Source organism: Dromaius novaehollandiae, chromosome Z (assembly GCF_036370855.1).
Source record: "Dromaius novaehollandiae isolate bDroNov1 chromosome Z, bDroNov1.hap1, whole genome shotgun sequence".
Classification (NCBI taxonomy): Eukaryota; Metazoa; Chordata; class Aves; order Casuariiformes; family Dromaiidae; genus Dromaius; species Dromaius novaehollandiae.
Window position 1 is genome coordinate 54,137,403 of NC_088132.1, and position 15,735 is coordinate 54,153,137.

General features: G+C 40.6%; 1 protein-coding gene across 8 annotated transcripts in view; it reads left to right on the plus strand.

Moving 5' to 3' along the window:
- Positions 1–15,735, plus strand: part of LOC135323424 (hyaluronan and proteoglycan link protein 1) — a 69,155-nt gene that overhangs the window by 18,962 nt on the left and 34,458 nt on the right. For 7 of the 8 annotated variants that reach the window (XM_064502890.1, XM_064502891.1, XM_064502889.1 and 4 more), the window contains one exon: positions 14,170–14,295. In XM_064502890.1, coding sequence (XP_064358960.1) covers positions 14,170–14,295 — 126 coding nt within the window. Of the gene's footprint in view, positions 1–13,273; positions 13,552–14,169; positions 14,296–15,735 lie in introns of those variants that run through there. The other variant, XM_064502896.1, reaches the window with a different exon arrangement.

Sequence of the window (15,735 nt, forward strand, 5' to 3'; positions counted from 1 at the left end):
TGCAGCTTATGTAGCTTGGGAAATTTCTACAAGTTGCTGAGGTGGAAGTTGGGTTAAGCTGAAGCCAGTATCTCAGTTTGTTTATCTTGTAATGTATTTTCCTAGTTGAAAATCACCATGCCAATTTGTAAAAGCAGTAAGGAAATAGGAAACCTTGCTGATGTTTGGCACAGATCTATCCAGGGCTGATAAATGCTTAAGACAGGCAGTGTTGCATGTGATGTGGAGAAAAATTAGTTATTCTGTAGGAGAGACAATGGAGCATCTGAGAAGGAGGGAGCACAAATACAGACTTTCTAGGGCCAGCTTTTGTAGCTCCTCCATTTTTCTCCTCTTCCCCGCAGGGCAGCGGAGGCTAATGGCCACAACACCCTATTAACACACCAGCATGAGAAACAGGGCTTTGCCCAGTAGCAGCCCTTAGGGCCAGGGAGTGCATCTACTCAAGCACTCTTCTAGAGGAGCTCTTTCAACTGGTAATACATTAGTTCCATTGCTTTTCAGCTCTTCACCCCAGGCTACAGTTTTAACACCCCTATTTGCACTGAATGATGCTTACTTTGGAGATTTTGCTCTTGTCCTTGGAGGCAGTTATGTCCCTGAGTCTGTGGGACAGGTACTCAGTCCCAAAACGCCAGGGAAGCTTTGGTAGCTGGAGGAGGAGTGTAAGAAGGGCTGTAATGAGTCAAGGCAAAAGTCAGTCTTGCCCAGGAATCCCCATCCAGTGATCACCTGTAGCAGTTGCTTATGGAAAGAGTATATATATTCCCCCCCAAAAAAGCAAGAATAGTGCAGACCTGGCTCACCCCTGCAGCATCATAAAGTTACAGCCGAGGTCTCTGTAAGCACTCTCTCTCTGTGGTACGGCGCTGTTCCTGGGATTCCCACCATCCTTCACACCGGACAAACCTGCTCGCCTAAGTGCAGCTTCTCTTCAGATGTGGGGACGTGGATTGAGTAACACTGATTGGAGGGGGTTCAAAGCCTTGCTAAGTGCTATTTGATAATGGGAAAGTGTGCCTGTGAAGTTGAAACAGCTTGCATAATCCTGCAGACATTAAAGCACAAATAGAAGCCTTGCTTTTATTCTGGGTGAGTGTAGAAATGCTGAGCCCAATAATTAACTTCGCTGAGCAGCATACAGTTGCAAAAAGTAGAAGTCCTATCTGTTTGCCATTTATTTAAACTGGATATCCTGCTTAGGTATCTGCAAAACCCCATTCTTTCTCAGCCTGCCAGTATTGCAGCTATTCTTAATACTGCGTAAGCAAAGACATTGCCTTGTCTGGCACAATCCAGATCAATATATCTTCTTTGTTAACTGGGTTTTCCAATTCAGAGATTGTCAAGGAACCTCTTGTGTTGATTTTTTCCCCCTGTAATCTATGCAGGTTTAATTTATCTCAAGAACTGACCAAAAGTCAAAAGACATTGCCAGCATCCAAAATAAATGTCAGAACAGTTCAACAAACAATGCCATTGATTTTTTTTTTTAATATCTTCTGTCTGCTCTTGTATATCAACAAATTAAAGTATGTCCTTAGACTTTTGTTCTCAAAATCTCTATCTTTGCATGTACTAATCTCAACTCAGTGCTGTCTGTGGCTTTCACATGCTCTTTTTCTTCATGTAAGCTTACGTGGTTACTTAATTTTGTAATGGAGAATGTACTTGTTTCCTGGATAAAAGTGTTTCAGTCACATCTTTTTAACTCTGAATAAATCTGAAACTAGCACATGCTGTAACTTCATTCTTGTACTAGATGTACTGAACTGCATACTCAGCATGCCATTTTGCTTAAGCAAATTAGAGAAGTTTATTTACTAAGATATGCTCTGCATTATGATTTTATCAGGGAGTTGCAAATTATTCAGATAATTGTGAGATTATATCTCACATTTTTCTGAAATTTTACCCAAACGATTATACTATTTCTTCATGAAAATGCTTAAACAGGATGATTTGTTGCGAGGGGCCACCTCTACTTGTTTTCCAATTACGTCCTTGATTTATGACTATGTGTTGAAATTCTCTTTATTTTCTCAACTTAACATCCTGTGTCATTGTTCTGAGTGGTCCAGAGCAGAAATGGAGCTGTCATTTTCCTTTATTTTAACACCAGCCTACATCTCAAAAGTATCACAGCTACAAGACATGATGGAAAGGTTGCATTGCTCTACCATACATCTGGACTTTAAGAAATGTCTTCTTCATATTTTGTGTATAATCATTGCAGCAGCCACTGCTAAACCTTCCATATGGCTGAGCACTGCAAAAGCCTGACCATTAAGCCAGCCGCATGTGTCTCCATTTCATTTGCAGATATTTAATGATCTGTATCAGGGACAATAGCATTGCTACATAAAGTACAGAATCTACACTGGAAAATTACAAGTCAGATACAAATTCAGAATATGAAAAATCATTTTGGGAAATCTTTCATAAGAAGTCCCAGTGATAAGAAACATGCTTTGCTATCAGTGACGAGTATTACTGAGAGCATGTTTTGAAATAGAATATGGACCAATAGAAAACCCCACGTAAGCATGTCAGATCATATCTTTAGTAGCAGTAGCCAAAAGAGTTTGAACCTGCAATAAAAGGAAAGAAAAAAAATGCTTGAAATAGAAATCGATTAACCTGCTTTAATCAAGGGCTTTGCTTAAAATGAGGAATACAAGAACAAACAACTAAAAGGTACCCCTGTGTCATGAGACTTGTCCTCTTCTATCCTAGTCCCCTTTCGGCCCAGGCAATTTTCATAGAGCATGCAAGTCTCACTTTAAAACTAGCTACATTTCTTGCTGCCTCCCCACCCCAATCCTGAGGAAGACTGTGCCAGTTCTTTATAGCTTAATATCATTTACATTCTAGATTATATTTATTTATGGCCCCACTTGTTCTGTTCCTAAATTTTAGCTGAAATGGTCTTTTTCTTCTCTAGCATTTACCCTGTGATATATTTATAGAGAGCAATTTTATCTGTGCTCAGCTGTGTTTTCCCAGGCTAACCAAGACAAGCACTTTTAGTAGCTCTTCATAAGATGGGGTTTCCTTTCCTCTGGTTACCCTGACAAACCCTTGTCTGCACGTGTCCCATGTCAAGTTCCTGGGGCCGGGAAGGCACGTAGCGTGTCTGAAGGCTTTGCCAATGCTTTGGAGTTGCAGGAGGCATTGTCAGGGCCATGGGGATACAAAGAAATAATCCCAGCTCTGCTTGATCACCAAACCCATCGGTTTCTATGCCAGCACTCCTGGAGGCCATCTCACTAACCACCCAGTTAATCCAGTACCACACATGGCGTCCCCTCCATGTGGACAATGCCTTTCACCCAGTACCAGCCACAGACTAAATTCATATATAGCCACAAGTTGTATCAGCTCTTTAATTAAAATACTCCATTTAAATAAATCTAGTCCCAGGGCTGCTTCTTCAACTCATCTGGTAACTCCCTGTAGCAAAACTCCTGTTTTCATCGCAACTAGAATATCATCTGCCCTTTTTAAAAGTCCTTGCCTTCTTATACTAGTCTCTGCCTCCTCTATCCTAAATAATAATTTCCCAGGTTGGATCACAGTCAAAGTTTTATTGCTTTTCGGGAAACCAAGTAAAGGAATTGTATCAATTTCTTATGAAAACACAGAATTATCCTGGTATGCCCTGCCTGTGGCAAAGCTTTTCTCCTGCACTGGCACTACATGAACCACTCACTCGTCGCAGAGAACGAGTCCAGGTTCCCTGAAGTATTTCTATAAGACCTGCAGTTCACAACCTTAGTTTTCAAATGGTTGTCTTTTCCTCTTGTTTCCAGTAAGTTATTTTTCTATTTTTTTCTAGTGTTGCTGTTAACTTAATTGGTTCAAAATGCAGAACTGCAATTACTATTTGACTATACCCACAATTGGTAGATATAGAATCTGAATATAGTCTTAGTCTTATTTTTGGCATCTTTCTCACATCTGACTGACAAAGGATGTCTGTGCAAGTCTCTGTTATCATATCTGTAAACCAGCAAAGAATATTTTTTTTATAAATAATTGAATGCCATGCACTTTTATCTTACTCAATACAAAAAAAACCCCCTGCTTTCAGACCTTAATGTGAATTCATGGTATTCCCACTGATGTTTATTGTGTTCTAAGCAAAAAAAAAAAAAAAAAAAAAAAAAAAAAAAAAAAAGGAATGCAGAATACTGAGGTAACATCATTAAGCAATGAGGTTTGGAAGTGTTATGTTTATTTAGAAAAATTGTCTTAGAAAAATCCACAATCTTAGAAATGTTCATTATTTGTTTCCAGTAGATTTTAACTGACAAGAAGTTAACTAAACAATCCTATGACTCATGTTTTTCCAGTGTTTCTCAGTCTTAATATATTGTGATGAAAATATAGTTAAGAAAAGCAGGGAGAAGCTTGATAACTTGTAAGTAAACATCTGCATATATGTATGCAAGTGTACGTACAATCACCTCTCGTATGGCAGCACATGAAAGCACGTAGTGTTTGTAATTGGCAAGGAAGAGGTCCCCTTTTCTGCTAGAAACTGATGTTTCTTTCATTGCAGTAATGCGTGAGCTCCTTCTAATGAGGAGTATATTTACCTCAGCAACACTCGCTGAACGGCAGAAAATACTGTTGCACTGTGCCGCAGCTAGTGAGCAAGCAGTGACAAAGTGACCTCTCCCCACCACCTCCGAGCTCCCCGAGGTCCCACAGTAAGGCCAGAGAGGGCAGAGCTGAACCCGTGTCCCAAAGTCTGAACTAATGCCCTAACCTCTAGACCTTCCTCCTCTTTGAATAACTGATCTCAGTGCATTTTCCCATTGATTGCTGATTAATTCAATTTACAAAAATGTTGAAAGAAGTGTGCTTTTACAAGTGAGCCACATATGGCTTTGATCTGGCTGCACCAAGAGCTAATTCCTTGTGACTGAATATCCAAAAGAAACTTATGTATCATTGCAGTAAGAAGCAGCTGTTTCATGAAAACACTGCTGTGGTAAAATTAAATTGTTTACCATCTTAAAAGCAGTGATTCAGAGGAGACTTGCTTTAGCAACATACAGCAGTAGTTTAAAAAATATGTAGGGTCTTTTATTACTGTTACTATTTCTTGAAGAAACAGGGTTGCTTATTAAAGCAATTCTCAATGACATTGAGAGTGCAGACAGGGCAACTGTTGGACCACAGAGAAGAGGGAAGACAGGATTTAGCGTTCACGGTTGGCTGGACAAGAAGGCCCATTTTATGCTCTGCACCAGGATCCATGCCAAAACCGGCAGGCTGCTAGTAATTCCTCAGAAGGGGCTGGAGCTTGGCTCCACACCCAGCAAGCGTGGCAGTGCATTTTTTCCCTCACATGGTGGCATTTTTCAAAGATGTGCAGGCACTGGTTTTTTTGTTTTGTTTGTTTGTTTGAGGTATAGCCAGCTTAGATGGGGACAAGGAATGAGAACTTCATCAAATTAATCCTGGGACAGTCAGGACAGAAATTTTGTAGCTCCCTTAGCTAAAACACTCAGGATCTGGCCTGTTTGCATATTTCTAGTGCACAGACCATTTCATGACTTTCCCATTCTGTTAACTTTTGCGATATTTCCTATGCAAAGAGTGTAAGCCTAAGTAAGTTTTAAGATGTGATCAGCTCATTTGGCTTGAACGATTTGTCAAAAACTTTGAAAGAATCCAGAAAGTTTCTATCTATCTGGAACAACACAAAACTTTTCTTGAATTCATTCATTTGATTTGGGTTTGGAGATTGTTATGTTTTCAGTGTGGAAAATCAGTCTTCCCAGGTAGTTCACTCTTATACTTCATGGAAACTAAGCAAGACTTAGCTCTTGTAAATCTTTTAGGCCTGCTTCAAAGCATCGGGAGTTTTGAAGTAGTTGAGAGGACAGGAGGACTCTTGAGGGGTCTGTACTCTGAAAACACTTTCTACTGGCTTGATCTCTATAGAGGGCATTGGTTTTAGGACAGATGAGCTTCCATTCACCACACAAAGATAGGAAATGAGACCAATGGTTCAGAAAAAAATGTTTCCTGTCATCCTGGGTCATGCATCTGGCAAAGTTTAGCTGTCAGGCAGGTAGTACTGCTTCTTTGAAGCTCGATAACCTGAAGGTGACCAGTGGGAACCAATGGTCTCAGAGACCCCCTACTCAAATGTCCTGATCCAAAACTAAATAAAATCCTTTGCCTTTTTGCTATGCACAAGAAATCTTTCATTCTGTGCTACCAAAAAAAAAAAAAAAAAAAAAAAAAATCTGCCGAATCACTTAGAAATGGCCCATGGATTGTACTAAACATTCACTTTTAAGCATGAAATCTAGAACATCATGTTTAGATAAAGTAATATAAATTCTAAAAGACAACAACTATAGTAATTATTAACAGTATAATAATATTATAAACAAGTAAAAAGAATGGTTTGTAAGAACCTGTATAATGGTATGCCATGTATAGGATTTTTAATGATCCAGAGAGGATAGGCATCTAGCTTTCATCAACATTTGGGTGAAGGGCCCTCTAGAAACTTACGTCATTATGCATTTGTGTCATTAAGTGAAAAAATCTAAGCATGCAAGAGAGAACTGGCAGTGACCTGTAATTGTATTATGAGGGAGTGGCTGTGTATCTAATGTTAGGACACAGGGAATCCAAGACAGACTGAACCTGTTCATCTGGACTTGGAAGCCACCTGGTTACTGATAGGGCAGAGGAAGCAGGAAGAAAATCTGCATGGAGAGAAGGACAGAAAAGCTTCCTTGGGAAAAAGAGGGGAAGCAGTAATAGGGCAGAGGCTGGAGATGCTGAAAAGAATCTGGAAGAAATTCCCAAAGCAAATAGCCTGGCAAAAGTTGCCCAGGTGCCTGGGAAATACAGCTGCAGCAAAGGCTGCACCTTGAGGAAGAGGTGGAGGTAATAGAAAGAGGGCTGGGGAAAGCAGTGAGAGACTGAGGAAAAATAATTTCATAAACATGACTAAGAATCAAGAAAAATGAGGGAAGAGAGAGCAAGTTTCCATACTGACCTCCAATGAAAGTGATTACTCAAGGCTGGAAGAGGCTTCTGGGTGTCACAGCAAGAAGATGGCAGAATAAAAGCATGACCTAGCTGGAGAGCCAGCTCTTGAGCTGGATCGCAGAAATTCTTGGAAAACCACTGAGATGTGGAGATTGCAATAGCAACTGTCACTAAGGGAAGGGACTGCAAACTAGCAAATCCACTTTACATAGTAAAATACAGCACTCCCTTTCTACGGCATCATGCTTTGTGTTATCAAAGAACACGTAAAGAACTTGATCCTAGTATACGCCAGATGATGATGCTTTACTTAAGCAAAAATGTCCAGATTCCTGATCTAAAGGCATATGTATATAGTCTCATTTAAAGAATAAGAAAGAAACCTACTCAAAGCACTGAGTGACCAGTATTCTATCCACAATAGGGTTTAACTGCAGCACATTTTTCTTATCCATGTTTGCACTAAGCCTACAGTACCAGATTTTCTAACTTCTAGTCATAAAGCCAGACCACATGACCTTGGCTATACTCTATGAATAATGACCAAAGCATTGGTATCATTGTTGCCCTGTGTGCCTGGAATAAATTTCATTTCTAACACAAAGCAGACACTTCAGAGATCTTGAAGATATTTTCTTTCTCCCTGCAAGCATTTTATCAGCATGCTTCCCAGGGAATTAATAGACTCAAGGGGATTCCAGATGTCTTTGAATGGTCATGCTGTTTTTCCACTGAACTATTCTGCCTATGGTTGGCCCACTACCATGACAACCTGCTATCCAGACATTGACCATCTGGCACTTTACATGGCCCCAAGACTTACATGGTCCTCGCAATTTTCCAGATAACCTCAACTGATGAAGTAGCATGGGAGGAGGTGTTCAAAAACTTGGTCTAATTGCTCGAAAACATTCTAATTGAGTATATGACCATTCCCATCCCTACGCCATCAGTTATTCTTTCCCTTTGCCATGGCATCAGCAAAATTTCCTTTGAGAGAACACTTTAATGTGGGGAGCAGTCTGCTGAATCTGTCTAAACCTTAATCAGCCTGGGTTTTTTGTTTTTGTTTTTGATTTTGATTTTTTTTTCACCTGGAATAACTTTTCTTCTCAGCAAAATAAGTGAAAAGTAGAATCTAGACTAGATGGTGTGAGGGCATATCAGAGCAGGAAGTGCATTTTCTGATTTTTTTCCAGTTGAGGTCTGAAGTCTGTAGCTGGAACTGAGTGTTGTACCATTATCTTTGCAGGATAGAAAGAGCTTTGAAAGTGACTGTGAATACTTACCCTTTCAAGAAGCTAGGTGCCCTTCAAGGGAAAAGCATACTTTCATATTGCCTAATTTAGATGCCCACTTTTGGCACCAAAACATCTAAAATGAGTGTGTCGGTGCTACCAGGATGAGTCAGAATACTTTTACTCCCCGTACAGTCAATAGAGAGATGAGCAGTTGCTTCCTAAGTGTTGCTTGCACGTGCTGAGTGGGAAGCTGTCTCGAGCCAGCCATAAGAAATGCTAATCACAAGCAGGACACTGAATCTCCTCTTGTAAGGAGTCCAGATGTGAATAGTCCACAGATTTTGGGGGCTTTTCAACCCTAAATTATTCAGACTGATTTTATCATCTGTTTTAGATAACATTAATTACTGCTCTTACTTGCTGGTCTTCACAGTTAAAAACAGGGAAAAGCACAACAGAATCCTTTATAAAGAAGTCACATGTGTCTGCCCCAGGAGTTCAGTTTTCTCTCAGTCCTTCTGCACTGGTACCTTTCTTCTGCAGGTATCTCCTTTTAGCTTCCTCTTCTCCTAAACCTTCTTTGCATCATGAAATTACACATGTGAAAAGATGGTGTAGTATATTGTTGCAATATCCTTTTCTTTGGGTTTTTTTATGGATATATGGGTGTTTGTGGGGGAGTCTCAGTCTCAAGATCTAAAACAGGGACAGAGCGTACCCTCAGCAAGTTGGCTGATGATACAAAACCGGGAGGTGTAGCTGATATACCAGAGGGCTGTGCTGCCATTCAGAGGGACCTCAACAGGCTGGAGAGATGGGCAGAGGGGAACCTCATGAAGTTCAACAAAGAGAAGTGCAGAGTCCTGCACCTAGGAAGAATAACCCCATGCACCTGTACAGGCTGGGGGCTGACCTGCTGGAAAGCAGCTCTGCGGAGAAGGACCTGGGAGTCCTGGTGAACAAGCTGACCATGAGCCAGCAACGTGCCCTTGTGGCCAACGCGGCCAGTAGTGTCCTGAGTTGCATTAGGAAGAGCATTGCCAGCAGGTCAAGGGAGGTGATCCTCCCCCACTACTCAGCCCTGGTGAGGCTGCATCTGGAGTACTGTGTCCAGTTCCGGACTTCCCAATACAAGAGAGACATGGAGCTACTGGAGGGAGTCCAGCAAAGGGCTGCTCAGATGATGAAGGGACGGCAGGATCTCTCCTTTCAGGAAAGGCTGAGAGAGCTAGGACTCTCTAGCCTGGAGAAGAGAAGGCTGAGGGGCGCGGGGCAGATCTTATCAATGTGTATAAGTATCTGAAGGGATGATGTAAAGAGGATGGGGCCAGACTCTTTTCAGTGGTGCCCAGCAACAGGACAAGAGGCAGTGGGCAAAAGCGGAAACACGGGACGTTCTATCTGAACATAAGGAAAAATTTCTTTACTGTGAGGGTAACAGAGCACTGGAACAGGTTGCCCAGAGAGGTTGTGGAGTCTCCTTCCCTGGAGATATTCAAAAGCTGTCTGGACAGGATCCTGGGCAATGTGCTCTAGGTGATCCTGTTTGAGCAGGGGGGGGTTGGACTAGATGATCTCCAGAGAACCCTTCCAACCTCAACCATTCTGTGATTCTGTGAACAGGATGGATATTTCCACAAAAGCAGCCAGTTCTCTGTGTGAGTTAGTCACGAGCTTATGGCCCATTCGAGCACCGTCTTATCAGAGTGACAGCGGCAGCAGCTGGATCATACAAGATGATGATTGCATCACCATAAGCTCTTGAGCATTGTGAGCTCAGGTTTCCATAGCTCTTGCATCTATGGGAAGCAAGCATCCGATGCAGGATATCACCATTCTTAAGATAAAAATTAACTCCTGTAAACATAGGCCTTCCCTAGACTTTTAACCACTGTCAGAGAGAAAATGTTGAGCTAGATGGTCTTTCGACCTCACACAGTGTGGCTGCTCTTGTGCTCTGTAGCTAGAAGGTAGCCATAGTAATAAATAATAAGTGTTGCTGCAGTAAAAACAAAGATTGATATGTAACCTCATTTGCATTTTTCAGTACTCTGAATTCTTCAGAAAATTGTATCTTACATATGTAGTTGAATTTACTGAAGGCATTTTGTTAATTCTCTGAATATTGTATTAAAATACAAATAGTATTTTATAGTCTTTTAGATGCAATTTGAAATTCTGATATTAATCATCATTTGCTATACACGAAATTTACTTCTAGCAAATCTAAGAATGAACAGTTCTAGAGAAATTCAAAGCTTAATGCATAGTCCCTATGATCACTTCCCTGAGCCTTAAGATCTCTCTTTAAAAATTAATATTTGGCTTCTTTGTATCCCTGTCTAGGGAGGCAGCAGATTGTATAAACTGCAGTAATTGAAACCAGTGCAGATTTCTTGAGTATGACTAACCATTACCATTTTTTTCCTGAAAATTCATTGACTCCCAGCCAAAATTTTATTAATTTTAATATGAAAACATCCACACCTATCATTTTCTCCCTTGAGGTCTTCCTAGGCTGCTGCAGAAATGGAGTCTGACTTCTTTTTCTTTGGCTAGAGTAGAGGATGTAAATTCCTCTGGCTAATTGATTTTTGGATAACCTACAAAATAGCAAGGGTCAGATTCTTGGCCTTGTAAAGTTGCTTTACATTGGCTCTGGCTTTACGCCCCAGCTCCCATCCTGGGGAATTCCTGGAGGAGACTGGTACAAGGTCAGAATAGACGTGACTTTGGAGAGCCTCATTTTCTCCACCGCCACTGAAGATGGCAAAGAAATGGAGCAGCCTTAAGGCTGCTCAGACTTGAATGGAGGGTTGAATTATCCCCGAACAGCACACTTTTGCCCAGCTAAAACTTCACTCTCAGTTGATCAACCACAAATATAAAAGGCTTGATGAATTAAGCATGGGTATCTGATGGATAAATTTTGTATGAGGCGAGCTGGGAGTTTGCTCCCCATTAAATAGCTTTGAAATTCTTGCTAGTTTTGTGCAATATCTGAGGCATTTCAAAGACAAAAAAAACAACAAAAAAAAATTAGTGGTGGAGATGAGCTTTACTGGACCCAAAGAAACCACAGCCGGGCACACACACACTAACTGTGTGTGTGTGTGTGCTCCTGCACACACAGTGAGCACCAGGCTGTCCTTTCCACCCTTAACAACTGAGGAAAACCAAATAGCCCAGCCACAGTCACCTTGTCTATTACCAAAGCTAAAGCATCGCCATTTCTGCTATTTCCCTCCAAAAACCCTGTCAATCTACAGATCAAACTCTAAGGTTGATTTTGTACCATATTTGTGGCATGCGACATAGTAATTTGTTCAGCTGCATCCAGGAGGTTGGGAAAGGAAGGGAGGACGGAAGAAAGAACGTATTTCCTGAGTCCCACATCAGTCAGTAATTTGTCTGCCTCTTACCTTACTTGTATGATGCTTTCACTCCAACACAGAGTAACAGTTGCCTGTATGTGCAAGTCAACTGAAATATCTCAAAAAGTGTGTACTGCTCCTTCAGTTCAACAGGCTAATTTTGAAATTGCGTGTTCTGATGATCATTGCCCCAGGGAAGCTCTGGATAAGTGGAGGGCTTTTCCTCATTACACAAAGGTGACCTTGATAAGGAAAAGTGGGCAGATGCAGAGATCTCCATCTGTGCAACCAGAAAATAAATCTTTCTCATTCCATGGTGGATTCCCAGACCCTGCACACACAGTTTAGGGAAGCAGGAGATTCTGTCCCCAAAAAGGGCAGTACTACCTGTTAGCTGGTTTTGGGGATGGTTCTCACTAACACCACCAAAAAGAGCAGGCTTACAGGAGGAGGGTATAGTCAAAATGTTAATAAGCAGCTAAGGCACCCTCGGAGCAGGCATTATAGCCCCTGCTGGCCTTCTTCCTTCCCAGCTTGTGTCAATTTGGCACAGCCTGGTTCACTGCAGAACAGCAGCACCTTTATGGTGCTCAGGGCCTTTTGGAGCCAGTGTGGGCTCAAAGATGGAGACTGGAATGAAAACAGAAGGATCTTCATGTAAACATCGCACGATCTGCTTCAAAATCGAAACTGCTCTGTGAATCAAGCTATTTTTAAATGGATAACACTCTCCCTCACCAAAAAAAAAAAAAAAATCAAAATCAGTTTTTAGTCCTTAGCCAAAGGAAAGAAAGAGAGAAAGAGAGAAAGAGAGAAAGAGAGAAAGAGAGAAAGAGAGAAAGAGAGAAAGAAAAACTGGAGCATTTTTCACTCTTAGACAAAATGTATCAGCTGCCTAGTGTGGGATGTGCATCCCAACACATGGGCACTCTGCTCTGTCTCCAGCCAGTGGGCTGGCAGTCCAGCAAGGAAAGAGGAACACCTTGCTGCACTTGCGTGCCCCTTCCAGTCCCTGCAGACTCAGGCTGATGTGCTCCAGGAGGAGCCACATCTGTCCTTGTTCTGTGAAATGGAGGTCATCAGGCTGCCAAGCTTTTCAGGAAAGAGGGAGTGGCTGGAGAGCCTTGGGTTACTGAGTGTGGACCACCTGGAAAATAGCATGCAGCCATCACTTATCCTACCTCTAGATACTCCACAATAAGGGATGCTGAATTGACTTCGGACTCTCACCCAAGCTCTTTTGAAGAAATGGAAGGGCAGGCAAGTAACTTGCATGTTCTGCTACGAAAAAAAAGGCATTAGCATTTGTGCCTTGTAGCCCATAATAGAGGCGGGTTCACATTACAATATTTGGATCTTGATTTGAAACAAGCAGAGGTCTGAGTCTTTGTAGGGATAGAGGTTGTTTGCAAAGCTCAGATCCAGAAGCAGGTTCTGACCAAGAGTACTCTGCAATTTTGATAGCTCTAGCTCTGTTAGAGGCAAAAGAGGAGTATAAACTTCTCTGTGCATTAGAAAGAAACCACACTAACAATTCTGACACTATCTGAAGACTGGGGGAAAAAATCACTCTCTTGAAAGGCAAAGTTGGGAAATAACAGCCATTTATAAAAATGATTGCTATAAAACACACATCAGACTTCAAGTGCTTGTATTTTATGCCTTCTTGTCTATTTCAGGTCTACATTTGCCTAATTACTACTCAGAGGCTGGCAGAGATTTTCCCTGCAGCGCTCAGCTCTGCTGACTGCAGAGACCCTACCTGGCACGCTAAGTTAGTGCGTCAGCATTCTAGGTAGAAATGAATGAAAAATCAATCAGGGCAACTGCAGTGGTAGCATATACAACTCTAACCTACTTTGTGCATGGTTTCCAACATTTCACTGTATACTTAGGCATCCTTTAAAATGGTAAGTGGATCTGAAATAAAATAGACCTTTCTAATCAGCCTGAGAAATGTTTTGTCATCTTTACTGCTTAGATCAAGCAAACTTACCACCCTGACTGCTAAGTTAACTTGCAGTCTTTATTAAAATGTCAAAACGTATGCAAAGATTGTTTTAATCCTAGAAATCTATCATCAGAAGATTGCATCATACAGTAAATATAGACATAGTGATAGCTTTAGCTCATTTTAACTGTATTAACAGACCAGATTTACAGTACCTTTGGAAAAGCAAAAGTACACTAGAACAGTTTTTTGAAGCACCAGTATTGCTTACACATATGTGTGTCTTGCAAGCAGTTTGGTTTGTGCATATTTGTGTGTGTGCTTTTATTCTTTCATGTTGTATTTCTGCATAGACAGAGTTAAATATTGATTCCCAGTTTCATTTAATGAAAGTCTATGATAAAAAGGTCCAGTCTTCATGTCTAAAAAATTACTAGCTATTGTAACTTTTCCAGCTGAGTGGGTTAAATACCTTGTAGATCCATTACAAGATCGCTAGCTGTAACACTTTGTGCAGTGCAACATTGCAAAGGTTTCCAAAATTTCACAAGCCTCTTTGTATCTGATGCCTTCACAGTGAAGAAGATTCTTTTGACTGTAAAGATGAGGAGTCTACTTTTTCTGGTGCTGATTTCTATCTGCTGGGCTGAACCTCACCCTAACAACTCAAGTCTGGAGCATGAAGGAATTATTCACATTCAAGGTAAGGAAATACAGCTATATCCATGAGAAAATACCAGTATCTTCAGACTGCTGAGAGAGACAAAATTATGTGCTTAATGATCCTTAAGTTTTATTCTGCTGCACTATTTTTTAATACTATTGCTGGTGACTGAACCCTTTGTTTTCTGGTTCTGTTGCATTATTATTATCTCTAAGAAATGTAAAAACATGAAAGTTATGTTGTCTAACAGCACTTAGGCACAACCTTGCAGAGATTAGTGAGTAAAGGACAGCTTGTCTTAAGATAAAGAAAAAAGCATGCATCCTAAAGTAACAATCAACTGCAATGGATTGAAATACCTTTAGTTTTTTGTGGAATATATTTGTTTTAAGAAGACAGTCATATATAAATCTTCATATCATAGAAAAAAATGCTGATTATTATTGAACTCCAGTACATCTAAGATCTGTTTAAACTGGGCAATTTAAACATGAGGGGAAAAAAAAGTAGCTTACCCCAAAAGAAATGTATCTGTCCTCATACCTTTATTCACACTAAGGATAATACTGCCCTTTTGCATAATCCTGTTTGGTTCGTCTGAGTCCTACAGCTTATAGCTGTAGCAGGGTTGGAGTCTGCAGTACAATGCAGCTGTTTTCTCAGTCTCAGCCTCAGTCGTTGAGGGTCATTCTGTATAAGAAAAAAACAGAGGATTTATGCAGTAAGGAGAGGCAGAACTAACAGAGATTTTCCTGCCTTCAGTTATATGTTTACTGAGGCTGGTTAAAATTAATACTGCAAAATTAAGCAGCACACCATTATTTTTCCCTCTTTCTGTCTGTCTTTAAAGTTTGATTCCTTTCTCTCAACAGCTGGCAAACTGTGTTGTTTGAGCTTCCTTATAAATGTGAATTATAGAGTCAAGGCAGGATACTAAGACAGCCCAAGCACTTAACCGTCCCAGGAAAGTCACAGAAGTTAAAGGTGCTCTGCACCTGTTTAAACAGACACTCAGATTTTCAAGGTCAAATAAAGAATACGAGGTAGCTGGTTTCATTCTAAGGAAACTCACAGTATGAAGGTCAAACAAATGTGTATATCAAAATGAAGACATGTCACTTCTGTGAAATGATGAAAGTTCATTCCCCAGAGTAGATTTCAAAGCTGACACCTGCATCTAATGAATGTATAGTTTGTCTTTTCTCAGTATAAGGCTGTTTCTTAACTCTGAATTTTGTTTATCTTTTGGAAGAGGAATTTAGTGCATATAATTAAATCAAATCAAAATTAATTTTTTTTAATCTGTATATCTTAAACTTGCCTAATCAGCAGTTTCTTTTCAAGTTATACAGTTCACTTATCATTAGTCTTTCAGTGCATGTACAGTGCAGTCTGTAAGTGACTGTACTGCTAGATAGTTCAAAACTGATAAAAGTTGCAAGATGGGTCATTCCTTCTATCCATAACACCTCAACTCTG